We start from the raw sequence: 27,466 nt of genomic DNA, 5'->3' as shown, positions 1-27,466 counted from the left end.
ACTCAGTTCAGTGGACAGACATCTGATTCGGCGTCAGATACACAAGTAATGACATAATATTTCGTAACAATGACAACCAATAAATACATTGAAATCCCAGTTAAACTGAACCATGTTGTCGGGGAGGGATGACATTGCGCTGCCTCCTTGTAACACTGAGACCGTGAGCTGTCTCATTGACAATCACTGAAAACACATTGATGAAAAAATATTCCAGGACAGGTTCGATCCACAACATGAAACTGTTAACAGCTCCTGATGGTCTGAAACCAGCTCTAAGCCCAGATCCCTGATTCCCATACGTTCAGTACAGAGAATAATCCAGTTACAATACCAGGGTTGGATATAAAAAGTACATTACAGATACAATGCAATTGCTGCAAGACCGAATGTTGAGAAGTTAAGGACATACCATTATTCAACAGTACATTCAGTGCGCAGAATAATCCAGCAGCACTGACAGGGTTGCATTACAAAGATGATAGCGGATATCATGCAGCTGTGACAAGACTGAAAGAGCCGAGACAGGACATTCCATCAACTGATAAAACAGAACAGGCAGCTGTGTAAAGACTGATGGGAGAAATAAAATACCAAAAACGGTAGCACAACTAACATCGATTTACACCATAAACAGCTGAGATAATGGCTTACCAGAAATTCCAACGGCTGCAAGAACCGGATAATAAATTTCTTGTATCTGGTACATTCCTGGATATCCCATTTCTGTGAGAAGCGCTGACTGCTGTTGGCCTGGAAACCACAGCTCCAGCAGGCACTGAGAGCTCATTCATTTCAATGAGCCCTAATTTATACAGGGGCTGAGTCTCCACTGACACGGTTATATCCCTGATCATTGCTACTGGTTACAGTCATTGAACAAACACATTATATCAGCAGCTTGGAATCCTTTGTAAAGAATGACGTGGAAATATCAGAAACATCTCAAAGTCCAGGACATTATCTTAATCAGACTTCTCTCAGGAATAAAGTTATAAACTGTGCTCATACAGGACTGATCCAACAATAATGACTTCATTTACAGTTTTCATCTAATTGTATTAACCATGTTCACTCCTGCTGATTCCTTTATCATTTATAACGATTTCTCCGCAGTGCACACTGAATCCAAGGCCACAAACAAATCCGCTTCATGCTGCTTCTGCAGTATTCCAGTTAAAATATGAATTTTGAGTCTCTTACAGAAGGACTGTTAAAGGGCAGGTTCAGGATTGTAGCTCAGAAATGGGGTGATATCAGGGGTCGGACACTGAACGAGCTTCATTGCCATTCCTCTCTCCGTTATTTTACTGCAGATGTTTCCCGTTTATTTTACGTTTGATTCATGGCTCCAGTAAAATTAGCCCCGTGCAACTGAGCTGAGCTCGTGAACCGACTTGACATCCGTCATAAAGACTCCGTGCTTCCTTCACCCGCCTTCATTCCTTCCTCAGCCCATTGGCATTGAAACCCTCGCCTATGCCTTTGTCCCCTCCAGCCACCATTGCTGCAGTTCATTCCAGGCCGGCCATCCATCCTCCACCTTTCGACCCGCACCAGGTCCTGCTCGGCCTCACTGACCCTCACTGATTCCCACTTCCCCATCATCTTACGTTTAAAATTCTCAATCTTGGGTTTAATTCCCACCAAGGCCCACCGCTACACCACCCGCCGCCCCCCACCACCGCCCCCCCCAAACCCGCCGCTACACACATAAAATTATAGAATCATATCGAACAGAAGGAGACCATTCTACCCATCGTGCCTGTGCTGGCTCTTTAAAAGAACTATCCAATTAGCCGCAATACCCAGCTCTTGCCTGATTGCCCTGCAGATTTCCCCATACACCGACCGCAAACCCACCCATGACCTCCTCATTCATCTGACCTTGGCCTCTTTTGGTGGGACTACCCTCACTATGTCCCACACTCTTATCTGATCATTGCCAGGATAAACGTCTCTTCCCACCCTATCACCGTTATCTCTGATGTCTCAAAAGTTCAATCCTTGGCTACCTCCTCTTCCTCATCTACATGTTGTGCTTTGGTGACATTGTCCACAGACATGGACCAGCGTTAGATGTACGCTGATAAAACCACGGCCTCTCTTGACCCTTGCAATGTCTTTGTGTTGTCAGACTCATCTGCTAGAAACATAGAAAATAGGAGCAGGAGTAGACCATTCGGCACTTCGAGCCTGCTAAGCCATTCAATATAATCATGGCTGATCCTCTATCTCAATACCATATTCCCGGTCTCTTCCCATACCCCATGATGCCTTTCGTATCCAGAAATCTATCCAGCTCATATATTCAGTGATATGGCCTCCACCGACTTACATGGTAGAGAATTGCACAGGTTCACCACTCTCTGAGTGCAGAAATTTCTCCCCATCTCAGTCCTAAATACCTACCCCGTAGCCAGTGATTGTGAATCCTCGTTCGGGACCTTCCAGCCAGCGGAATCTTCCGCCCTGCATCCAGTCTGTCTCGCTCTGCCAGAATGTTATATCTTTCAATGAGATCCCCTCTCATTCTTCTAAACTCGAGTGAATACAGGCCGAGTCGACCCAATCTCTCCTCATATGATAGTCCTTCCATCCCAGGGATCAGTCTGGTGAACCTTCGCTGCACTCCCTGCATGGCAACTATATCCTTCCCGAGGAAAGGAGTCTAAAACTGCACACAATGCTCCAGGTGTGGTCTCACCGAGGCCCTGTAAAACTGCACTAAGACATCCTTGCTCCTGTACTCACATCCTCTTGCATTGAAGGCCAACATACCATTTGCCCTCCGAACTGCATGCCACAGCTGTATGTTTGCTTGCAGTTACTCGTGTACAAGATCACCCAGGTCCCTTTGTACATCATAATTCCCCAATCTATCACCATTTAATTAATACTCCACCTTTCTGTTTTTCCTTCCGAACTGGATAACTTGAAATTTATCCACATTATACTGCATGTGCATGCATTTGCCCATTCACTCAACTTGTCTAAATCGTCTTGAAGCCTCTTTGCATTCTCCTCACAAATCACGATCCCACCTAGCTTTGTTTCGTCAGCAAACCTGGAAATATTACATTTCGTTCACTCATCCAAGTCCATATATATTGTGAATAGCCGGTGCCCAAGCACCGATCCCTGCGGTACCCCACTAGTCACTGCCTGCCACCCCGAATGCGATCCACTTATTAGTACTCTCTGTTTCCTGTCTGTTAAACAATTTTCAATCCATGCCAGTATATTACCACCAATCCCATGTGCTTTAATATTGCACACTGACCTCTGATGTGGGACTTTAACCAAAGGCATTCTGAAAATACAAATAAACCATTTTCACTGTTTCTCCCTTATCTATTCCACCAGTTACAGCCACAAAAAACTCCAGTAGGTTTGTCAGACATGATTTCCATTTCATAAATCTATGTTTACTTTGTCTAATCCCGTTGATATTTTCTAAATGTCCTGTTATCACATATTTTATAATGGACGCTAGCACTTTCCCTGCTACTGATGTGAGGTTAACTGGTCTGTAGTTCCCTGTTTTCTCTCTCCCTTCTTTTTGAAATAGTGGGATTACATTTGCCACTCTCAAATCTGCAGGAACTGTTCCATATTCTTTGAATTTTGGAAGATCGCAACGAATGCATCCACGCTTTCCATGGCTACCTCTTCTGGTAGTCTGGGATGCAGATTATCAGATCCTGGGGATTTATCGGCTTTCAGTCCCATTTATTTCTCCAGCACTACTTTTTTACTAATACTAATAACCTTTAATTTCTCCTTCTCACTGGACCCTTGGTTCCCTAGCATTTCTGGGAAGTTATTTGTGTCCTCTTCCGTCAAGACAGAACCAAATTATTTGTTTAATTGCTCTGCCATTTCCCTGTTCCTCATTATAAATTCTCCCGTTCCTGACTGTAAGGGACCTACATTTGTCTTCACTAATCTTTTTCTTTTTACATACTTATAAATTCCACTTTAATGTTCCTTGCAAGTTTACTCTCATACTCTATCCCCCCTCCCCCCCACCCCTTAATCAATCTCTTGGTCCTTTTTTGCTAAATTCTAAACTGCTCCCTATCCTCAGGCTTGCTACTTTTTCCGGCAACTTTATATGACTGCTCTTTGGATTCAATACTATACTTAATTTCTTTCGTTAGCTATGGTTTGGCCGCATTTATAGTGTTTTTGCGCCAGAAAGGAACGTATAATTGTTGCAATTCGTTCCTTAAATGTTAGTCATTACCTATCCAACATCATGCCTTTTAATAAAGCTTCCCAATCTATCATAGCAACTCACAACTCATACCTTCGTAGTTTCCTTTGTTTAGATTTAGGACCCTAGTTTCGGTTTGGACTACTTCACTTTCCATCTTAATGAAGAATTCTATCATGTTATAGTCACTCTTCCCTAAAGGACCCCGCAGAACATGATTATTAATTAACCCCTTCTTATTGCACAATACCAAATCTAGGATAGCCTATTACCTGGATAACCTGTCTGAGATGAGCCACAATTTCTTCCAGTTAAAAATTGGGAAGTCAAGATCTTTGGTCCCACAATCTCGACATCCTTGCCGCTGATTGCATCCCCTTCCTGGGCTTTTGTTTGAGGCTAATCCAGACTGTTCGTAACTTCGACATCCTATTCAACAACCAGCTGAGCTTCTGACTCCCTATCCTCTCCATTGCAAAGACCGTCTACTCCCGTGTCCGTAATAATAGCCGTCCCACCCTTCCGTTCATCCCTGCCCTGCCATCTGTTACTGACAACCTCAGGCATGCCTTTGTAACAGCTCTGGTAAACACACACGGGCTGTACAGTACCAGACTGGAGTCAGTCGTTCCCTTTCACCTTATGTATAGTGTACATGTACAGGAGTTGACACTGAGACACACACGGACTGTACATTATCAGACGCGAGAATCATTCTCATTTACTTTCTGTGTACTGTAGATCTACAGGAGCTGACAATGAGAAACACGAGGCGTACAGTACCAGACGGGAGTGAATCATTACCTTTTACCCACTGTGTACTGTACATGTGCAGGAGCTGCCACCGAGACACACAGGGGCCGTACAGTACCAGACAGGAGTGAATCGTTCCCTTTTACAAGCTTGGTGCTGTACATATACAGGAGCTGACACTGGGGCACGCACTAATCGTACCGTAAAGGAAGAACTGAATCGTTCTCATTTACTTTTACATAGAATCACATAAAATGTACAGCACAGAAACAGGCCATTCCCGTGTTTATGCTCCACATGAGATTCCTCCCTCCTCACTTCATCTCACCCTATCAACATATCCTTCCATCACTTTCTCCCTGATGTGTTTATCCAGCTTCCCCTTGAATGCATCTATGATAGTCGACTCAATTGTTCCTTGTGGTAGTGAATTCCACATTCTAACCACTCTCTGGTTAAAAAAGTTTCTCTTGAATTCCCTATTGGATTTATAAGTGACTATCTTATATTTATGGCCCCGAGCGCTGATCTCCCCGGCAAGTGGAAACATTTTATCGAAGTCTACCCGATCAAAACCTTTCATCATCTTAAAGACCTCTTTTAGTTCACCCCTCAGTTTTCTCTTTTCGAGTGAAAAGAGCCTCAGCCTGCTCAAACTTTCCTGATAAATGTACATGGACAGTGAGACACACAGGGGCCATACAGTACCAGGCGGGAGTGAATCGTTCCTTTTGCACGCTGTGTATACTGTATGTGCACTGGAAATGACATTGGGACATACATGAGTGGTACAGTACCAGACGGGAGTGAATGGTTCCATTTTACATGCTTTGTACTGTACATGTACAGGAGCTGATAATGAGGCACACGGGCCAGACGGGAATGAATCGCTCCCATTTTACCCACTCTGTGCTGCGCATATACAGGAGCTGGCAGTGAAACACACACGGGCCGCACATCACCAGACAGGAGTGAATCATTCCCTTGTATCCGCGGTGTGTTGTACATATGTAAGAGCCGACACTCAGTCACCGTTTGTCTCCCTCGCTCTCTCTCTCTCTCTTTCTCTGGCTCCTGTCTCTGTTCCCATATCTCAACTTGTCTCTCTCCCTCTTTCAATTGTTCTTTCGTTCTCTGTGTTATGTCTCCCAAAATTTCTTTATTGAAACGTACCCTGAAATATTTCATTCTCATTATTTAAAATAACAACACATCACATTTCTACGGCATTTTAAAATGTTAAACATTCCAGCATTTTGGAACTCCCTGTTAAATATAGAGAGACAGGAGATGGGATTGTTCAATGGAGATTGACGATTTGTTCAATTCAATAGGGTGAGAATTGGATTGTGTCCCTCACATCTACACAGGATTGAAGCTGTTCACAGTATACAGCCTGAGATGATGAAATGGTTGAACAATGTCAGCGAAACTTCAAACTGACAAAATACATAAAAGAACAGGAGTTGGGAGAATATACTAAACCTGAGGCTCCGACCAGAGCGGAAGGAAGGTGTCAGCACCCTTCCAGTTCGACATCAATTATGCCTTTGGAGCAGATTCTGTTTAACTTTAGTTATTTAAATGTCGTCGCCGGGCAATGTGGGATTCGTCGGGGTCCTGGGATGCTTGGGCCACAGGAGGAGGCGAGATGGGCTGCGAGGGGAACCCGTGTGCTTGGGCTCCAGGGGGGAGTGAGCGATAGGCTGCGAGGGGACCCCGGGTGCCTCGGCCTCAAGGGGAGGAGAGATACGCAGTGAGGGTTCCCTGGGGTGCTTGTGCCACAGTGGGAGGTGGAGACAGGCTCTGAGAGGCCTCTTGGGTGCTTGGGCCAGAGGGGTAGGGAGACACAGGCTGAGAGACGACCCCGGGGTGTCTGGGGCCACATGGGGTGGAGAAACAGGCTGCGAGGGTACAACGGGTGCTTGGGCCACAAGGGGAGAGGAGACAGGCTGCGACTGTTCCCTGGGGTGTTTGGACCAGAACGGGAAGGGAAGACAGGCTGTGAGGAGAGCCAGGTTTGATGGGCCACAGTGAAAATGGGAGACAGGCTGAGAAATGACCCCGGGGTGCTTTGGCCACAAGGGGAGGGGAGACAAGCTGTGAGAGGACCCTGGGTGCTTAGGACACAGGGGAATGGAGACAGGCTGCGAGAGGCCCCTGAGTTACATTATGCGCTCAGTGACACTGAGACACACACACACACGTTGATAATCAGTCACATATGTCCCGTGTATGTGCTGACCCATTTGTGACACTTTTGTTCCATCAAATCAAACATTCCTAAATATGACAGCGAGTCCCTGCGTATCATTTTCTTTTAATCCACGGTGTACTGTACATGTATAGGAGCTGACACTGAGACACACATGGGCCGTGCAGTACCAGTCAGGAGTGAATCGTTCCCTTTTATCCACGGTGTACTGTAGATATACAGGAGCTTACACTGACACACTCAGACCGTGCAGTACCAGTCAGGAGTGAATCGTTCCCTTTTATCCACGGTGTACTGTACATGTGCAGGAGCTGACTGACACACACGAGCCGTACAGCATCAGACAGGAGTGTTTTTTTAAATTTTGGTGTGGGATTACTAGGTCACTGAGGGGTATGGTTCCCTCTGGAGTTACTGGGCCACTACGGGGTTACTGGCTCACTGTGGGGTTACTGTATCACTGTGGGGTTACTGTATCACTGCCTGGTTATTGGGTCACTGTGGGGTTATTGGGTCATTGTGGGGTTATTGGGTCACTGTGGGGTTATTGGGTCATTGTGGGGTTATTGGGTCACTTTGAGGTTACTATGTCAGTGGAGGGTTATTGGGTCATTGTGGGGTTATTGGGTCACTGTGTTGTTATTGGGTCACTCTGGGGTGACTGTATCACTGTGGTGTTATTGGGTCACTGTGGAGTTACTGAGTTACTGTTGTGTTATTGGGTCACTGTGGGGTTACTGAGTCACTGTGGTGTTATTGGGTCACTTTGAGGATACTGTGTCTCTGCAGGGTTATTGGGTCATTGTGGGGTAATTGGGTTACTGTTTGGTTGCTGGGTCACTCTGGGGTTACAGGGTCATTCTGGGGTGACTGGGTCACCGAGGGGTGACTGGGTAAATCTGGGGTTACTTGGTCACTGTGGGGTTACTGAGTCACTGTTGGCTTACTGGGTCATTGTGGGGTTACTGAGTCACTGTTGGCTTAATGGTTCATTGTGGGGTTACTGAGTCACTGTTGGGTTGCTGGGTCACTGTGCGGTTACTGGGTTATTATGGGGTTACTCAGTCACTGTTGGGTTACTGAGTCACCGTCGGGTTACTGGGTCACTGTGGGGTTACATTGTCACTGTAGGATTACTGGGTCACTCTGGGGTTACTGGGTCACTGTTGACTTACTGGGTCATTGTGTGGTTACAGAGTCACTGTTGGGTGACTTGGTCACTGTGGGGTTACTGTGTCAGTGTGGGGTGACTGAGTCACTGTGGGGTGACTGAGTCACTGTGGGGTGACTGAGTCACTGTGGGGTTACTGAGTCACTGTGGGGTTACTGGGTCACTGTGGGGTTACTGGGTCACTTTAGGATTACTGAGTCACTGTGGGGTTACTGGGTAACTTTAGGATTACTGAGTCACTGTGGGGTTACTGGGTCACTTTAGGATTACTGAGTCACTGTGGGGTTACTGGGTAACTTTAGGATTACTGAGTCACTGTGGGGTTACTGGGTCACTTTAGGATTACTGAGTCACTGTGGGGTTACTGGGTCACTTTAGGATTACTGAGTCACTGTGGGGTTACTGGGTCACTTTAGGATTACTGAGTCACTGTGGGGTTACTGGGTCACTTTAGGATTACTGAGTCACTGTGGGGTTACTGGGTCACTTTAGGATTACTGAGTCACTGTGGGGTTACTGGGTCACTTTAGGATTACTGAGTCACTGTGGGGTTACTGGGTCACTTTAGGATTACTGAGTCACTGTGGGGTTACTGGGTAACTTTAGGATTACTGAGTCACTGTGGGGTTACTGGGTAACTTTAGGATTACTGAGTCACTGTGGGGTTACTGGGTCACTTTAGGATTACTGAGTCACTGTGGGGTTACTGGGTCACTGTGGGGTTACTGGGTCACTTTAGGATTACTGAGTCACTGTGGGGTTACTGGGTGATGATCACCTGTTCCCATTAGATTTGTGGTCCTTGAGTTTTTTGCTGATCGTCCAATTTAACTTTCGTATCTCTCTCTGCAGCTCCTCCTCCATCTCACTCGACATCTCCATCACTCTCCATGTACCTTTCCCTCCATCTCACTGTACATCTCCATCACTCTCCATGTACCTCTCCCTCCATCTCACTCTACATCTCCATCACTCTCCATGTACCTTTCCCTCCATCTCACTGTACATCTCCATCACTCTCTCTGCAACTCTCGCTCCATCTCTCTCAACATCTCCATCACTCTCGATGGACCTCTGCCTCCACCTCTCTCTACATCACCATCTCTCTCAATGTACCTCTAACTACATCTCATTCTGCATCTCCATCACCCTCTAAATACCTCTGCCTCCATCTCTCTCTGCACCTCCATCTCTCTCTCTCTGCACCTCTCACTCCTTACTCGACATCTCCGTTTCCCTCTCTGTACCTCACTCTGTTTATCTTTATTTCTCCACCTCTCGCTCTGTGCTTTTCATTATTTTTGTTTATTTCTGCAAATCTGTAGTTCTGTATTTTTTAATCTCTGTCTCGACATCTCTCTCTCTCTCTCTCTCTCTCCATCTCTCTTTCAGTCTTCCAGTTTCTGTATCTCTGTATCTCAGTTTCTCTCTGGTTCTCTGTGGATCTGGGTGAGATGAGATAGGAGAATTGAAGGTTTTTTATTGAAATGGGGGAGACAGGCAGTGAGGGAGGAGCATGTGTTATATTCTGGTAACAATGACACTGAGACGCACAAAATCTATATATTTAGAGACATGTTTCCTGTGTGTATACATTGGAGTTAAATTTCCACTGGGATTCTCCCGGTAGTCCAAAGCAACCTGTATGTTTCTCCATCTACAGCTCCATCTCTCTCTCTACATTTCCATTTCTTCCAGTCTCTACCTCTTCTTGCATCTCTCTACCTTTCCATCTCTCTCTCTGCATCTTTATATTTAATTCTGCATCTATCTCTATTCATATCTCCGTATTTCTACAATTCTTTATATCTCTTTATCTCTCTATTTCTTCATATCTCTTTATCTATCCTGTCTCTTTGCATCATTGTACCACTCTCTTTTTATGTATCTCTTTCTTTATGTCTCTATACCTCTCTCTATAAATGCAGCTCTCTTTTTATGTTTCTCTCTTTCTAATAAGGTCTATCTCTCTTTATTTCTCTCTACCTCTCTCTTTATATGTATTTCTCCCTTTGTATCTCTGTATCTCACTCTCTATATGTAACTCTCTTTTTATGTTTCTCTCTTTCTAATAATTTCTATCTCTCTTTTTATTTCTGTACTTCTCGACTTATATGTATTTCTCTCTTTATATCTCTGTACCTCTGTCTTAATGTGTAGATCTCTATTTATATTGATCTCTCGACATTTCTGTTTCTTCTCTATATTACTTTCTAACTCTCTTTACATCACTTTGTATTTTTACTCTCTGCATTTTTATCCGTCTCGCTTTGTATTTCTTTCTGCCCTTTTTAAATCTCTTTCTGTCTGCACATCTCTCTCTCTCTCTGTTTCTGAATATTTCTGCCTTCTGGTTTCAGTCTGTGTGTGTGTGTGTGTGTGTGTATGTGTGTGTGTGTGTATGTGTGTGTTGATCTCCCTTGCTGATATTCTCTCTCTATCTCTGCCTTTCTGTCCCTCTGTTTTCTGTTTCTCAGTCCCTCTCACTGTGGGCAGATGTTGACTGTGTGCGATAGTGTAAATTGGGTGACAGCAAATCAGGAGCCTCTTTTACATCTCTCCTGAGGTTTTTCCCATTAATGTTAAAATGGGGAGAGATGTAAACCCTCGCGATCACCCAGTTTACACTATCGCATGAAATCACAATCTACCCAGTGTTTATTCCTATCACTACATATCTGCTCCCCTCACTGTCTCTCCTCTCTCTCTGTATCTCCCCCTCTTCTGGATGAGTTGAGGTTCAGATCACCTGTGATGTAACTGATTTACGGAACAGGCTCGAGAGACTGAATGGCCTCCTCCTGTTACAATGTCAGCCATGTTTGTGTCTCTCTGTCCTTGTCTCTGTTCATAGAATCTTTGAAATTTAAGGCGCAGAAGTAGGCCATTCGGTATATCGTGTCCTTGCCGGTCGAAAATGAGTTATCCAGCCAAATCCCACTTTCCAGCTCTTGGTCAGTAGCCCGGTAGGTTATGGCACATCAAGTTCACATCCAAGTCCCCTTACAATCCCATCACGGTTTGTCAACTACCACCCTTTCAGGCAATGATTTCCAGGCACCCACCACACTCTGGGTGAAAACAATTCTCCTCAACTCCCCTCTAATCATTCTACCCATCACTTTAAATCTATGGCCCCTGGTATTGACCTCTCTGCTAAGGGAAATAGGTCATTCCTATCAACTATCACTAGATCCCTCATAAACTTATACACATCAATCAAATCTCTCCTCAGCCTCCTCTATTCCAAAGAAACAACCCCAGCTTATCCAATCTTTCCTCAAAGCTAATGTTCTTCTGTTCTTGCAACATCCTCACAAATCTCCTCTGTACCCTCTCCATTGCAAACATATATTTCCTGTAATGTGGTGACCAGAAATGTACGCAGTACTGTACCTGTTGTCGAATTAGTGTGTTATACAAATTTACAATAACCTCCCTGTTCTTATATTCTATGCCTCAGCTAATAAATGAAAGTATCCTGTATGACATCTTAACCACCTTATCTACCTGTCCTGCTGCCTCAGGGATCTGTGGACATGCACTCCAAGTTCCTTCTGTTCCTCTACAACTCTCAGCATCCCACCATGTATTTTGTATTCCCTTGCCTTGTTTGCCCTCCCCAAATGCATTATCTCACACTTCTCCAGATTGAATTGCATTTGCCACTTTTCTGCCCACCCGACCAGTCCATTGATATCTTTCTGCAGACAACAGCTTCCTTCCTCGCTATCAAACACACGGCCAATGTTTGTATCATACGCAAACTTCTTAATCATGCTCCCTACATTTAAGTCTAAATCATTTGATATATGCCACCAAAGCAGGGGTACTATTACTGAGCGCTGCGGAACCCTACTGGAATCAGCCTTCCATTGACAAAAACACCTTTTGCTTCGTGCCATTGAGACAATTTTGGATCCAATTTGCCACTTTCCATTGGATCCCATGGGCTTTTACTTTTCTCACCAATCTGCGATGTGGGACCTTGTCAATAGCATTGCTAAAATCCATGTAAACTGCATCCAGCGCGCTAACCTCATCGACCCTCCTTGTTACCTCCTCAAACGAAAGATCAGTCACGTTAGTGAGACACGAGCTTCTCTTAATAAATCCATGCGGATTCTCCCCGATTAATCCGTGCCTTTCTAAATGATGATTAACACTGCCTCTCAGAACTTTTTTCAGTAATTTGCCCACCATCGACATTAGACTGACGTGCCTGTAATTACTTGTTCCAACCCTTTTTCCCTTCTTAAACAATGGTACAACGTTAGCAGTCCTCCAGTCATCCGGCTCCACGTCTGCAGCTAGAGAAGATTGGAACATGATGGTCAGAGCCTTCACTATTTCGTCCCTTGCTTCCCTTAACAGCCTAGGGTACATTTCACCCTGACCTGCGGTTTATCGACTTGCAAAGATGCTAAACCCCTTAATATTGAATCTCTTATTAGGTTTATCCAAACAATGATTCGCACTCCTCCTCCTTAACTACAAAGTCTGCATCGCCTCCTTCTTTCGTGGAGACAGACGCAAAGTATTCGTTAAGAACCATACCCACGTCTCCCGCCTCCAAACACAGGTCGCCTTTTTGTTCTAATAGGCCATGCTCTTTCCTTAGTTATCTTCTTGCTCTATATGTATTTAGAAAATATCATTGGATTTTCCTTGATTTTACTTGCCAATATTTTTTCATGTCCCTCTTTGCGTTCCTAATTTCCTTTTTAACTTCACCCCTGCACTTTCTATGCACCTCCAGGCTTTCTGGAGTATTGAGATCTCGGTATCTGACATAAACTGCCTCATTTGCCTTATCCTACCCTGTATGTTCCTTGACATGTAGGGGGCTCTTGATTTGGGAGTCCCACCTTTTGACTTTGTGCGAACAAATTTACACTGAACCCTCACTATCTCATCCTTGAATGTCTCCCACTGCTCTGACACTGATTTACCTTCAAGTCGCTGTTTCCAGTTTTCGAAACCATGTCTCAGCATAGCGATATCGGCCTCTCCCCAATTGAGAACTTTTACTCCTGACCTATCTTTGTCCTTTTCCATAACTACGATATATCTAGAGTCATAGATTCATAGAGTCATAGAGTTATACAGCCTGGATAGAGGCCCTTCGGCCCATCGTGTCCGCGCCGGCCATCAGCTCTGTCTACTCTAATCCCATATTCCAGCATTTGGTCCGTAGCCTTGTATGCTATGGCATTTCAAGTGCTCATCCAAATGCTTCTTGAATGTTGTGAGGGTTCCTGCCTCCACAACGCTTTCAGGCAGTGAGTTCCAGACTCCAACCACCCTCTGGGTGAAAAAGTTCTTTCTCAAATCCCCTCTAAACCTCCCGCCTTTTACCTTGAATCTATGTCCCCTTGTTATAGAACCCTCAACGAAGGGAAAAAGCTCCTTAGTATCCATCCTATCTGTGCCCCTCATAATTTTGGACACCTCAATCATGTCCCCCCTCAGCCTCCACTGCTCCAAGGAAAACAAACCCAATCTTCCCAGTCTCTCTTCATAGCTGAAGCGCTCCAGCCCTAGTAACATCCTGGTGAATCTCCTCTGCACTCTCTCCAAAGCGATCACATCCTTCCTGTAGTGTGGCGACCAGAACTGCACACAGTACTCCAGCTGTGGCCTAACCAGTGTTTTATACAGCTCCATCATAACCTCCTTGCTCTTATATTCTATGCCTCGGCTAATAAAGGCAAGTATCCCATATGCCTTCTTTACCACCTTATCTACCTGTTCCGCCGCCTTCAGGGTTCTGTGAACTTGCACACCAAGATCCCTCTGACCGTCTGTCTTGCCTAGGGTCCTCCAATTCATTGTGTTTCCCTTGCCTTGTTAGTCCCTCCAAAGTGCATCACCTCGCACTTTTCCGGGTTAAATTCCATTTGCCACTGTTCCGCCCATCCGACCAACCCATCTATATCGTCCTGCAGACTGAGGCTATCCTCCTCGCTATTTACCACCCTACCAATTGTTGTATCATCAGCGAACTTACTGATCATACCTTTTACATTCATATCCAAGTCATTAATGTAGACTACAAACAGCAAGGGACCCAGCACCGATCCCTGTGGTACCCCACTGGCCACAGGCTTCCAGTCACAAAAACAACCTTCGACCATCACCCTCTGCCTTCTGCCACTAAGCCAGTTTTGTATCCAAAGTGCCAAGGCACCCTGGATTCCATGGGCTCGTACCTTCTTGACCAGTCTCCTGTGGGGGACTTTATCGAAGGCCTTACTGAAATCCATGTATACCACATCCACTGCGTTACCCTCATCCACACGCCTAGTCACCCCCTCAAAAAATTCAATCAAATTAGTCAGACATGATCTTCCCTTGACAAAGCCATGTTGACTATCCCTGATTAATCCTTGCTTCTCCAAGTGGAGACTAATTTTGTCCTTCAGAATTTTTTCCAATAATTTTCCTACCACTGATGTTAGGCTCACTGGCCTGTAGTTCCCCGGTTTTTCCCTACTCCCCTTCTTGAATAATGTTATTACATTAGCGGTTCTCCAGTCCTCTGGCACATCCCCTGTGGGCAGAGAGGTTCTGAATATATGTGTCAGAGCTCCCGCAATCTGCTCCTTTGCCTCACACAGTAACTAAACTATCATCACTACCACAAAAATGCTATCTCACTGATACACCTTTCACCTGCCCAGCTTCATTTTCTAAAACTAAATCCAGAACTGCCCCTCTCTTATTTGGTTTGCGAAAAACTGGCTCAAGAATCATCCCCGGAATGCAATTATTCAATTCTCTGCCCTCTATACCTTTTACACTGATTCTATCCCAGTTAACATTCGGGGACTTGAAATCCCCTACCATTACTACCCTATTGTTTTTGCACTTCTCAGAAATTTGTCTGCTTATTTGCTCTTCGAACTCCCTCTGATGTTTGCGGGGTCTATAGTTCACTTCCAGATTTCTGATTGCCCATTTTTTGTTTTTTGTTCCACCCATATGGCCTCATTTGATGATCGTGGTGACATATCATCCCTCATCAGAGCTGTAATTGCTTCCTTAACCAATTTTTATCCTTTTTATCCATTTTTATCCTTTTTTAACACCACCTCTATTTCTGTTCTCATATCTTTCTCCGTTCATGGGTAAGGGACACCTAACTTGGGTTTGTGATTCCCTGTAGTGATGGGAGGAACACCTTTCTGCAGTGAGGGATATGTCTGGGACTTGGATCCTCCTGTGTGTAAAGGTGTGTCTCTTTATTGCTGCCTGCCTATACATCTCTTACTCTGAGTCAACCCCTCAATCTGTCCATTTAGATTGTCCTCAACTCTTTTGGTTTCTCTCTGTAACTCCCTGATCTCTGTCTCTCTCGATTCGCATCTTCAGGCTTCTGTCTCCCTCTCCATTAACGAGGGAGATCCATTTTGTCTTAGAAGCAAGAGAGCCATTTTGTGTTAGGTGCAAGACATCCATTATGTTAAATTCCAGCAGTGCTCCATTTGGTCCATTTCATTTCCAGATAAATTTGTGGTGAGATTAGTCCACGGCCAGAAGAGATCTAGGGCGGTGATTTTTAAACCTTTTAAATTTTGTCAGGATGAGCATAACACAGAGGGTGGAGATTACACATAGGGAGAATATAACCCAACATGGAATATAACACAGATTGTGAGATTAAAAAGATGGGGAGATTACACACAATGGGAGGTTGCACATTGTGGGAGATTACACAGCATTCAATATTACACACTGGGGAATATGAGGGTGGATATTACACAGAAGCGGAGGTTATACAAAGAGGAATATTACACGGATGGTATTTGACATCAGACGGTAATATTACACAGAGGGCGAGATTACACGGAGTGTGAGATTACGCAGAGAGGGGGAGATTACCTAGAGGGGGAGATTACACAGAGGGAAGATTCTACAGGAGGGAGGTTATGCGAGGAGGAATATTACACGTGGAGGGGGATATTACAAAGAGCATGGTGATTACACATAGGGGAATATTACACTTTAGGGCAGATTATACAGATGGGGAAATTACACAGAGTGTGAAGATTACACAGATGGAGGATATTGATATGTATCTTTATTTTTATCTGTTTATCTCGTTCTATAAAACTCTATCTCTCTTTGTATCTCTGTAACTCTCTCTTTATGTGTATGTCTCTGTATATCTTCCAATTTTCTCTGCATCACTTTATATATCTCTCTCTCCATCTTTTTAATCTCTGCATCTTTATCCGTCCCGCTTTGTACATCTATGCATTTGTTTCTGCCTTTCCTTTATCTCTATCCAAATCTCTCTCTCTCTCTCTCTCTCTCTCTTTGCGAATATCCCTGCCTAGTATCACAGTTTCTCTCTCCCTCTGGTGATCTCCCTCGCTGTTATTCTCTCTGTTTCTCTTCTTTTCTATCCTTCTGTTTTATGTTTCTCGATCGCACTCACTTGAGGTAGATGTTGACTTTGTGCAATTGTGTAAAGTGGGTGACAGCGAATCGGGAGCCCGTTTCACATCTCTCCCGAGTTTATTTCCCATTGATACAAAAATGGGGAGAGATGTAAAACCTCGCTATCATCCGGTTTACACTTACTCATAAAATGAAAATCTACCAATTTTTATTCCTCTCTCAACATATCTGCTCCACTCACTGACTCTGCATGTCTCTCTCTCCATCTCTCTCGCTCTCTGTAACGCTCCCTCTTGTGGGTGAGTTGAGGTACAGATCAGCCACGATCTGACTGATTGGCGGAACATGCTCGAGAGACTGAATATCATTCTTCAATTCCTATCTCGCCCATGTTTTGTGTATCTCTGCCCTCTTCTCTGTTTTTTTTATCTTGGGTGTCCAGGGCACAATTTCAAAATTTGCAGATGACACAAAACTTGGAATGGTAGTGAACGGTGAGGAGGATGGTGATAGTCTTCAAGAGGATATAGACAGGCTGGTGGAATGGGCGGACATGTGGCAGATAAATTTAAAGCAGAAAAGTGTGAAGTGAAATATTTCTGAGGATGAGCGAGGGGAGGCAATATTTAACGAAAGGGTACAATTCTAAAAGGGGTGTAGGACGGAGAGATCTGAGGTTAGATGTACCCACATTGAAGGTGGCAGCGCAGGTTGAGAAAGCGGTTAAGAAAACATACCGGATCCTGAGCTTTATAAATAGAGGCGTAGAGTACAAAAGCAAGGAGGTTATGATGAACATTTATAAAACACAAGTGGAGTATTGTGACCAGTTCTGGGCACCGGACTTTAGGAAGGATGTGAAGGCCGTAGAGAGGGTGCAGAAGAGATTTACGAGAATGATTCCAGGGATGAGGGACTTCGGTTACTTGAATTGACTGGAGAAGCTTGGATTGTTCTCCTTCGAGCAGAGAAGGTTGACCGGAGATTTGATCGAGGTATTCAAAATCATGAAGGGTCTAGACAAAGTAAATAGAGTGAATCTGTTCCCATTGGAGGAAGGGTCAAGAACCAGAGGACATAGATTTAAGGTGACGGCGACATTAGAAAAAAAACTTTTTTACACAGCGAGTGACTGTCATCTGGAATGCACTGCGTGAGGGGATGGCGGAAGTTGATTCAATCGGGGCTTTCAAAAGGGAATTGTGTAACTGGATAAGCACGCGAAGGGAAAAAGATTTGCAGGACTGCGGGAATAGGGCGGGGGAGTGGAACTGGCTGGAATGCCCATGCAGAAAGCCAGCAAGTACTCGACGGGCCGAAAGGCGTCCTTCAATGTTGTAACCATTCTATGATTCTATGATTCTAAGATTTAAATGAAATAGAGTAACAGAAATAGAGACTGCGAGAGACAGAGACAAAGACAATGAGACACAGACAGAGAGCGAGTTAAAGAGAGAGAGAGACAGAGAAGGAGGCAAAGACAGGCAGACCGAGAGAGAGAGGGAGAGAGACAGAGAGAGAGAGAGACGGTGAGAGAGAGAGAGACAGAGAGAGAGGGAGAGAGAGAGGGACAAAGAGTGAGAGAGAGACTCAGAAAATTCAGTAAACTATCAGTGAATCAGCACAGACCGGGGATCAGGGCCTTTACCCAGTAAACTATCAGTGAATCAGCACAGACCGGGGATCAGGGCCTTTACTCAGTAAACTATCAGAGAATCAGCACAGACCGGGGATCAGGGCCTTTACCCAGTAAACTATCAGAGAATCAGCACAGACCGGGGATCAGGGCCTTTACCCAGTAAACTATCAGAGAATCAGCACAGACCAGGGATCAGGGACTTTACAGAGTAAACTATCTGGGAATCAGCACAGACCGGGGATCAGGGCCTTTACCCAGTAAACTATCAGAGAATCACCAAACACCAGGGATCGGGGCCTTTACCCACTAAAGTATCAGTGAATCAGCATCGACCAGGGATCAGGGCCTTTACCCAATAAACTATCAGGGAATAAGCTCAGACCGGGGATAAGGGCCTTTACCCAGTAAACTATCAGAGAATCAACAAAGACCAGGGATCAGGGCCTTTACCCAGTAAACTATCAGAGAATCAGCACAAGCCAGGGATCAGGGCCTTTACCCAGTAAACTATCAGAGAATCAGCACAAGCCAGGGATCAGGGCCTTTCAAATTTCAGCTAAAATACATTTGCATCATCATTAGCATATAATCTTCAATAAACCAACGTAATCGGGCAGCGTAATAGAACGTAATCATTTTTTTCCATTACAAAGTATTTCTTGATGTATTTAGGAGTGGTAACCCGGTGAAGTTTTATTCTAAAAACTAAAAATGAGGTTGATCGACAAGAATAAGCATAATTAGCGTTTCGAGTCCTCTGCCTGTGAGTAACCTGGTTTTTCGTCACTGAAAATGAATTTAAACAGCTATATTGAACGATACACTTGTTTCATTAATGTACACTAGTCAGTTTCTTAGTTAATTAATATTTTTTTTATGTGATGAACATTTAAAACCGTGCCCACTCATGCCTGGGTGCCAGAGAAAACGAGTAGAATGTGAAGAGGTTCCTGAACCAGCGCAGTCGGTGGAATCTCGCAATGTCGACCTGGAGATCTGGTCAGTTCTGTGGGTGGGACCTGATCCCGAACAATTGAATCTTCAACCAGCGTAAAAGATGGCTGAAAATACCAACCTAATGGTTTTAGGTGTAACTCACTGACGTTTAAAACTCCCCCAATCTTTTGCCCTGAACCTGACGATTCCGCTTGGATTGAACACGACCCCCTATACTTTACATTCTCCAATTTAATCTACCCAAACAACACCTCTCTCCCAAACTATCTCTCTCCCTGCCTGTATCTGTTCATTCTCTCTATGCCTGATTCTCCCTGTTTGGTTCTCTCTCTTTGTCTCATTCTCTTTCTCTCTCTGATTCTGCCGGCCTCATTTTCTTTCGGTTTCTGTTTCTGTCTGTCTCTCTGTCACATTCTCACTCTGTCTCTCTATCTCTATCACCCTCTCTCGTTCTCTGTCATTCTCTCACTATTACCCTCTCTCACTCTCTCTCTCATTCTCTCCCTATTACCTTCTCTCACTCTCTCTCCGTCTATCTCTCAACCACCCTCTCTCACTCTATATCACCCTCTCTCACCCTCTCTCATTCTCTCTGTATCACCCTCTCTCACCCTTTCTCATAGTGTCTCTTTCTATCGCCTTCTCACTTTCTCTCATTCTTTCTCTCTCTATCACCATTTCTCATCCCCTCTCTCTCTCTCTCTTTCTAGCCACTTCTAACATGGCATATTGACGCATAATTGTGAAGGTCTGGAACGAACTCATTTGAATTTGATATATAATCCCATATCCAATTATGTCACAGCTCAGCTCAGTTCAACATCAAGCATGTAAAGGGACATATGTCTCCAGGCTGTACAGTCTATGTGCCTCGTGTGCCTCAGTGTTACCGAACTCATAACGGCACATTGGGGTCCCCCTCACCGCCTGTCTCCGCCTCCCCTTGTGCCCCATGTGTCTCAGGCACTACTGGTCTTATAACGGAACCAGCGATCCCCCCTCACAGCCTGTCTCATCTCCCCCCTGTGCACCATGTGTGTCTGGCTCTCCTGCTCCAATAATGTCACCCTGTCGCCTGTCTTTCTGTCTGTCTGTCTCTCTGTCTACCTCTTTCATTCTGTCTCTCCATTGATGTAGAGTGCACCCATTCTGATCCGACCCACAGCAGTGACTGTGATTGCCAGGTTTTCCCATTTTGCTCTCGGTGCAGGGCGGTCACTTAGTTGAAGTCCGGCTGAGCTCTTTACTGCCGCCACTTTGAGCAACAATTTATGTGTAGTCTGCAGAACAAACTCTGCCCTCAATAGGTCAGATTATCAAAAAAGTAGAATATCAAAATCAGATTTAAGATCATTTCCGGGCTCAGCGCTGCAAATATAAAATGTAATTTCCGTCCAGTGGGAAGTGTCGGGGTTAGAATGTGAAATGGGATTTAGTTCTAGTGATTGAAACCCTTCAGCTCTTTCTATAATTTACCTAATTTAACAATTAGAATCAGTGGGTATTTCACCGCGTTCTTCAGCTCCTCTCTGAATTTACTCTGGGTCAGGACATAAATACACGTGTTTGTGCAGGAACTGAGAAGCTGCAGCATTCCTGCAGTGTGTTCTGTGATATAAATAGGGTCAGTGGGGGAGTAATAATAATAACTTTTTGTAATTCGCTGATAGATGTAAAATACAACCTGTGTCACCCATAACAATATAAAACTGCCCGATATACTGAAGAGTAAAATGATGGATTTCTTTCCGTTCTCCATCTCTGGATCCTTGTGATACTCTCCATTGCTTCTGCCCCGGAGTCCCCTGCTGACTCGGCTGGACACTAAAATACGTCTGACAGTCAGAACATTGAGCAGCAAAATGAGACAGAACTGGACACAAGGAGTTAAAATACGGTGAAACATATCAAATGCGGCCCATACGGGGGAAGTACTGAAGCTCGGTTTAGTCACACAAAACCAGAGAACATTATCAATTATATATTCGGGTTTATATATGAAGCACCAGGGGAGACTCTCTAAACAGCTCAGCACACTTACTGTTCCCAGAACCACAGCCGCCGTTTTCTCGGTGCAATATTTTGTTTTCAGCTTCTCACAACAAATGGCCACAAATCGATCAAAGGTGAAAGCGACTGTGAGCCAGACAGAAACCTCAGTGGTTGCAAAAATCAGGAAGGTAACGAGACTACACAATGGAGTAATGGACAGGAAGGAAAACGGGAAATACAGCTCACGAATCCACCTCAATAACGGATCGGTGATAACGACCAGGAGATCGGCGGCCGCCATTCCCACCAGGTAGCGAGTGATACATTTGGAGAGTCCGCACTTTCCTCGGGACAGGATCACAATCGCCACCAAGTTAGCTGTAAGAGGGAGAAACGAAAACAGAGAAATTACTGATCAGACCTGGAGTCAAAGCAGCGACTTGAGAGGTTCTGGGGTGAAATTATCATCTTTGTTGCTGCATGGAAGGGTAGAAAGTGATTCATTTACCTCGGCAGCGTTTTCGGGCAAAGAGACTTTTCTAAACGCAATGTTCAATAATGAATTGGGAAATCGATAAAGAAAGTGAATAAAGTAAGCGCCGCATCCATTGGAAGGTCTGAGTGAGGGCGCAGTGCCGGTGGGGAAGGGAGAAGGGGTTTTACCGAACAGGAATCCAGCGGAATTAAGCCGGATTTGGGCTCCAGACTGACAGGGAAGAGAGCGAAGGGTCAGGAAGGTGAGGGGGCAGGGGGAGGTGTAACTGATTTGTTGCTCTGGGACAAGAGAGCCGAAAGGAGCTGGCACTAAACGGAGGAAGGCAGCTGGAGACCGAGCCAGTGAGTGCGATTAGGAGGGAGACAGGGAAAAGGACATGTAGGAGCTGGAGGGGATTAAGGAGCAGCTGCTTTGGGAAAGCGGATTATCTGAAGCAACGGGTGTGGAGACAAAGGATTCAATGCAGTGGGAGGAGAGGCTGGGATTCACAGGGAGAGACTGCAGCAGAGTGTTCGAGGAAATCTTATCTATAGCACGCATTAACACAAACAAATCAAAAAATTCAACGATTGATTTCTGTGGTTATTGGTGTCAAGAAACAGCTCGTTGGGTATAAAATGAGTTCAATAAATTTACTATGCACATTTAATTATAATTTACTTAATGCATTAAAGAAATCAGCCTCATTCTATATTGAATTAAGCTGACAAATATCATTTAGAATACAATATCTTAATAATTCATAACGGTCAAAAAATGACTGAGTCTATTCTTCAATTAAATTTCAATTATGTTTATTTATTCAGTCAGTAAATAAGTAAAAGGAACATTCGCTTAACCAGACTGAGGACCTGATAGCGGTAAACATACCCGGCGGGAGTACAATAAAACTCTGACAATCTGACAACAACCTGAAAACACCTCAATTCACATTTCCTTTGAATATTTGTACTGAAAGCGTCAGCAGTTCATTCCGATTAATTGTCCACTCCGGTCTTGGTCTCCCTGTCTCTATGTGTCTCTCTCGCCATGTGTCTCCCTATCTCTCTCTCTGTCACTCTCCCCTCACTTTCCCTGTCTAACTATCTCTGTCTTTCTCCCCCTCTCTATTTCTGTGTCTCATAGGAACATAGGAACAGGAATAGGCCATTCAGCCCCTTGTGCCTGCTCCGCCATTTGATAAGATCATGGCTGATATGTGATCTAACTCCATATACCTGCCTTTGGCCCGTATCCCTTAATACTTTTGATTGCCAAAAAACTATCTATCTCAGATTTAAATTTAGCAATTGAGCTAGTGTCAATTGCCGTTTGCGGAAGAGAGTTCCAAACTTCTACCATCCTTAGAATGTTTTCTAATCTCGCTCCTGAAAGGTCTGGCTCTAATTTTTGGACTGTGCCCTCTCCTCCTGGAATCTCCAACCAGCGGAAATAGTTTGTCTATCCACCCGATCTGTTCCTCTTAATATCTTATAAACTTCGATCAGATCACCCCTTAACCTTCGAAACTCCAGAGAATACAACCCCAATTTGTGTCATTTCCCCTCGTAACTTAACCCGTGAAGTCCAGGTATCATTCTAGTAAACCTACGCTGCACTCTCTCCAAGGCAATATGTCCTTCCGAAGGTGCGGTGCCCAGAACTGCTCACAGTACTCCAGGTGGGGTCTAACCAGGTTTTGTATAGCTGCAGCATAACTTCTGCCCTCTTGTACTCTAGTCCTCTAGATATAAAGGCCAGCATTCCATTAGCCTTACTGATTATTTAATGATCGAGTCTCTCTTTCATTTTATGTGTGAGACTCTATACCTCTGTCTCATCCTACCTCCCTCTGTGTGTCTGCCCCTCTCGCTCTGTGTCTCTTGCTCCTTCTTTATCTTTTTCGCGTTCATTCTGCCCCACCTTCTCTCTGTTTCTTTTTCCCGTTCTCCCACTCTCTGTATCTCCCTGTGTCCCTCTCACTCTCTCTCTCTCTCTCTTTCTCAGGTTCCTTCGCTCCATCGCGCTTGTTTTCCTTCTCAGTCTCTTCCTCTATTGCTTTTTCTCATTCTCTCCTTTCTCCCTACTCTGTTCATCAATGCCCCTTTTCACATCCGATTCAATCCGAACATCCAGCACCTGCATTCTGTTCACCAGCCACGTATTCCAACGATCCTATTCTCAGTGTCAGTTTATTAAATGGTGAAGCCTCTGTGAACAGTTTAATGTTTCTACAGATCATCCAAATCTCCACCTGTTCACCTACACTGTTCACTTCATCCACAATGCATGGAATAAACAGAATCGAATGCCTCTCCCAGATACACCTCACATTAATTGAAATTCCTTCTCCTGTAATTAAAAGGTACAGCGTTAGATGGCGGCATTGTTCAATTAGTAAAACACCAACATCACCGCTGCTGCTTATAATCTGCAGAAAAATAGAATGGCTCCTGATTCCAAAGTGCAAGCTGATAAAACAACACCAAAACAAAGCCTTTCCACCATCTACAAGGCACAAGTCAGGAGTGTGATGGAATTCTCTCCACTTGCCTGGATGAGTGCAGCGCCAACCACACTCAAGAAGCTCGACACCATCCAAGATAAAGCAACCCGCTTGATTGGCACCCCATCCACCACCCTAAACATTCACTCCCTTCACCACCGGCGCACTGTGGCTGCAGTGTGTGCCATCCACAGGATGCACTGCAGCAACTCGCCAAGGCATCTTCGACAGCAAATCCCAAACCCGCGACATCTACGACCTAGAAGGACAAGAGCAGCAGGCGCATGGGAACAACACCACCTGCACGTTCCCCTCCAAGTCACACACCATCCCGACTTGGAAATATATCGCCGTTCCTTCATTGTCGCTGGGTCAAAATCCTGGAACTCCCTTCCTAACAGTACTGTGGGAGAACCGTCACCACGCGGACTGCAGCGGTTCAAGAAGGCGGCTCACCACCACCTTCTCAAGGGCAATTTGGGATGGGCAATAAATGCTGGCCTCGCCAGCGATGCCCACATCCCGTGAACGAATAAAAAAAATACAGTGAATTCATCCACAGTGAATCAGAGAATGAGATGTGAAAGAATCAGCAGCAAACTCAGTTCAGTATCCAGACATCAGAAGCGGCGTCAGATACACACACAATGAAATCATCTTTCAAAACAGTGATAACCAATAAATATATTGGAATACCAGCTAAACGAAACCCTATCATTGGCAAGGGAGGACATTGTGCTGCCTCCTTGTCACAATAAGACAGTCCGCCATCTCATAAGAACATCAGACATAGGAACAGTAGTATGCCATTCGGCCCCTCGAGCCAACTCCGCCATTCAATAAGATCATGGCTAATCTTCCACATCAACTCCACCTTCGCTCCCGATCCCCATATCCCTTGATTTCCCTAGAATCCAAAAATAGATCCATCTCAATATTGAATATATTCAATGACTCAGAATCCACAGCCCTCTGGGGTAGAGAATTCCAAAGATTCACAACCCTCTGCGTGAAGAAATTCCTCCTCATCTCAGTCTTGAATGGCCGACCCCGTATCCTATGATTCGGCCCCCTATTTCTAGATTCTCTAGCCAGGGGAAACAATTTCTCAGCACCTATCCTGTCAAGCCCCCTCATAATGTTTCAATAAGATCTCGTCTCATTCTTCTAAACTCGATGGAGTATAGACCCATTCTACTCAAACTCTCTTCATTGGACAACACTTTCATTCCTGGAATTAATCTAGTCAACATTTTTTGCACGGTCTACAATGCAAGTATATCCTTCTTTAGATAAGAAGATTAAAACTGTATGCAGTACTCCAAGTTAGGTCTCACCAATGCCATGTACAACTGTGGTAAGGCATTCTTACACGTGTACTCCAACCCCCTTGCAATAAAGGTCAACATGCCATTTGCGTTCCCAATCACGTGCTGAACCTGCATTCTAACAATTTGTGTTTCTTGTACGAGGACACTCAAGTCTCTCTGAACACCAACATTTAATAGATTCTCACCATTAAAAAAAAAATCACTTTATCTATTCTTCGTACCAAAGTGAATAACCTCACACTTCCCCACATTATACTCCATCTGCCATCTTCTTGCCCATTCACTTAGTTTGTCTATATCCCTTTGTAGACTCTTTGTGCCCTCATCACAGCTTACTTTCCCACCTAGCATTGTATCATCTGCAAATTGGATACATTACACTCGGTCCCTTCATCTAAGTCATTAATATAGATTGTAAATAGCTGAGGTCCAAGCACCAATCCATGTGGCACCCCACAAGTTACAGCCTGCCAACCTGAAAATAACCAGTTTATCCCCACTGTTTGTTTTCTATCCGTTAACCAATCCTCTGTCAATGCTAATATGTTACCTCCAAACCCATTAGCCCTTACGTTGTGTCACAAACTTTTATTTGACTTTTGAAAATCCAATTATACTATATCCACTGGTTCTCCTTTATCTACTCTGCTGGTTACATCCTCAAAAAAACTCCAATAATTCTTTTTAAACACGATTCCCTTGCACAAAACCATGTGGACTCTGGCTAATCACATTAGGATTTTCTTATTTTCCTTTTACCACATCCTTAATAATGGATTCCAGCATTTTTCCGACGACCGACATCAGGCTAACTGCTCTGCAGTTCACTTTTTTCTATCTCCCTCCCTTCTTGAATAGAGGGGTAATATTTTTTTCTTCCAATCCACTGGGACGGTTCCAGAATCGAGAGAATTTTGGATGATCATAACCAACACATCCACTAACTCTGCAGCCACCTCTTTTAGAACCCTAGGACGTAGGCCATCAGCTCCGGGGGATTTGTGAGCTTCTAGTCCCATTCGTTTTTCTAGCACTTTTTCTCTAGTGATATTAAGTGTTTTAAGTTCTTTACTTTCTTTTAACCTTTGGTTCCCCAATATTTTTGGTACAATTTTTGTGTCTTCCACTGTAAAGACAGATACAAAATAATTGTTTCTCGCATCTGCCATTTCCTGATTCCCCATTATAATTTATCCTATCTCAGCCTCTAATGGCTCAACGTTTACTATTGCTTGCAAGTTTACTTTCATATTCAATTTTCTCCCTTTTTATCAACTTTTGGTCGTCCTTTGTTGGTTTCAAATGCTCTCCCAATCCCCAGGCTTATTACTCGTCTTGGCAACATTAGAAAATTCTTCTTTTAATTTAATACTGCCCTTGACCTCTTTAGTTAGCCACGGGTCTCATTTTCAATCACCGAAAACACAGTGAAGAAAAAAATATGTCAGGGCAGGTTAGTTCCACAAAATGAAACTGTTAACAGCTCCTGATGGTCTGATACCAGATCTTAGCCCAGACACCTGATTCCAAGACATCCAGTACAGGGAATAACCCAGTGTCAATGACAGGGTTGGATTTCCAATGTACATCACAGGTATAATGCAATTGCTGCAAGACCGAAAGTTTAGAAGATAGATAAGGACGTACCATTATTCAACAATACATTCAGTGAAGAGAATAATCCAGCAACAATCGCAAGGTTGGATATACAAACTACATTACGTAAACATTGTAACTCCTCCAAGAACGAAAGAGCAGAGACAAGACATCCCATCAACTGATAGTACAGAACAGGTGGCTGT

General features: G+C 44.3%; 1 protein-coding gene across 1 annotated transcript in view; it reads right to left on the bottom strand.

Annotated features, from left to right (window-relative positions):
• LOC137312489 (probable G-protein coupled receptor 139) overlaps positions 1 to 27,466 on the bottom strand; it is a 35,564-nt gene that overhangs the window by 2,689 nt on the left and 5,409 nt on the right. The window contains exons 2-4 of the mRNA XM_067979032.1: positions 21,402 to 21,730; positions 21,083 to 21,233; positions 655 to 753 (exon numbers count right to left, since the gene is read on the bottom strand). Coding sequence (XP_067835133.1) covers positions 655 to 753; positions 21,083 to 21,233; positions 21,402 to 21,730 — 579 coding nt within the window. The remainder of the gene's footprint in view (positions 1 to 654; positions 754 to 21,082; positions 21,234 to 21,401; positions 21,731 to 27,466) is intronic.

The sequence above is a fragment of the Heptranchias perlo genome, unplaced genomic scaffold, assembly GCF_035084215.1.
Source record: "Heptranchias perlo isolate sHepPer1 unplaced genomic scaffold, sHepPer1.hap1 HAP1_SCAFFOLD_43, whole genome shotgun sequence".
NCBI lineage: Eukaryota > Metazoa > Chordata > Chondrichthyes > Hexanchiformes > Hexanchidae > Heptranchias > Heptranchias perlo.
The sequence above is the reverse complement of the archived record's forward strand: the minus strand, read 5'-3'. Positions and strand labels throughout refer to the sequence as shown.